This window comes from Polistes canadensis, unplaced genomic scaffold, assembly GCF_001313835.1.
Source record: "Polistes canadensis isolate GaletaPanama2010 unplaced genomic scaffold, ASM131383v1 scaffold_247, whole genome shotgun sequence".
In the NCBI taxonomy this organism is placed as follows: Eukaryota; Metazoa; Arthropoda; class Insecta; order Hymenoptera; family Vespidae; genus Polistes; species Polistes canadensis.
In genome coordinates, this window is record NW_014569794.1 from 125,704 (window position 1) to 127,239 (window position 1,536).

The following is a 1,536-nucleotide window of genomic DNA, read 5'->3' on the forward strand; positions in this document are numbered from 1 at the left end:
AAAATGATATTTAAATGATCGATAATTGGAAGAGAGAGGAGGATAAGGAATGAAATGAAGACATGCTTCGAAAAAATACAACGATAAGAAGGAACAAAACGATCATCGTTCTAATAAGAATAATCAAAATTCAATGAAAACAATATTAACGATTCAATAATTATCGTTCTATTTTTGTTTTTCTACACGTTTCTCTTCTTGATCTATTCATGGTGAATGCAGAAATGAACTTTTGAAGTAAACCAACGAGGAAATAATAAGAAAAAAACCACAAAAAATTAGGGATAAATTAGGCTGGAGGGGGGCGGGGAAGGAGAACTGAGACAAAATATATATATATATATAAAAAATTATAGAGAGAAAAAAAAACTAAGAAAATATGAGAAACGGTGGTCAACCGCAACAGACGGCAGTAATGGCGCCACCGCATTTGAACGGTTCGGCACAATTTATATCGGGCGGTTACGTGAATTATCTTCCACGACAGTCTTGGGGCCAATTTCAACCCTCCCAACAACAACAGCATCAACAACAACAACAGCAACATTTAAGAAACGGTGGTAGACCATTGTCCCACCCACCACCACCCCCACCACCCTCGAGAAGAGAGAGTCAAAGAGCTTGCGGTAATAATAATGGCCCTGCCAATACGAAGAACTCGTCTAATCCCCATTCCAGGGGTGGAACGCATCGCAGTACAACCCCCTCGGTAAGTTTATTCTTATCATTTTTAAACCAAACTTCGGGATGTAATAATAATCGAGGTATTTTTATATTCAAAATCTTATTTTTTTTTCTTTTTTATTTCTGTTCTTTTTTCGATCATTTACTTCCCCCTCCCCTACCTCCCTTCCACCCTCTTTTTATTCTATATATCTCGAGTTTTGTTTAAAAATAAAAATATCGTTTCGTCGGTGATATTTTTCATCGAATTAATTTATAGATAGATATATATATATGTATGTGTGTGTGTGTGTATGTATTTTTGTTTATCTAAATAAATCAATGATTTTATTTCGATGATGAGATAAAAAATTTACTAAATTAAATCTACAATATATTTTTGTCGTTTTAAAACGGTATCTTCTTTTTTTTTTTTTTTTTTTATGCTTCTTTTACGAGCTCTTTCCATTAAGAAAGATAGATATCGTATTCGAAATATTGTCATTCATAATTCGTATTACTAGAAACACTTGTACGTAGTAGTAGTAGTAGTAGAAGTAGAAAAAAAAAAAGAAAGAAGGAAGAAGAAAAAAAGAACTGTTTGTTATCGATGCCCGTTTGAGCACGTAAATTCCAGGAATTTATATAGGTCAATGTCTGTTCCAAGAAATTATGTAGGTCAAACATCACGTACACGTATTACGCACACACACGTACAATGGGACCTTGCGTAAATCTCAAATATTTACATTTAATATCTCCGTATCTAAAAGTCGCAGAGATTCGAGATAAAAATCATTTTAAAGGATTGAATTTCGTCTATCTTTCACATGTGTATCATAAACGATCGAATGATAAATAATTTTTATATAT

General features: G+C 33.0%; 1 protein-coding gene across 1 annotated transcript in view; it reads left to right on the forward strand.

Annotated features, from left to right (window-relative positions):
* Positions 1 to 353: 353 nt before the first annotated feature.
* The window catches only part of LOC106790559 (serine/threonine-protein kinase 25-like), a gene marked incomplete at its 3' end in the record, with an annotated part of 36,297 nt that continues 35,114 nt past the window's right edge, over positions 354 to 1,536 (forward strand). Inside the window, 1 exon segment of the mRNA XM_014755543.1 lies at positions 354 to 709. Coding sequence (XP_014611029.1) covers positions 380 to 709 — 330 coding nt within the window.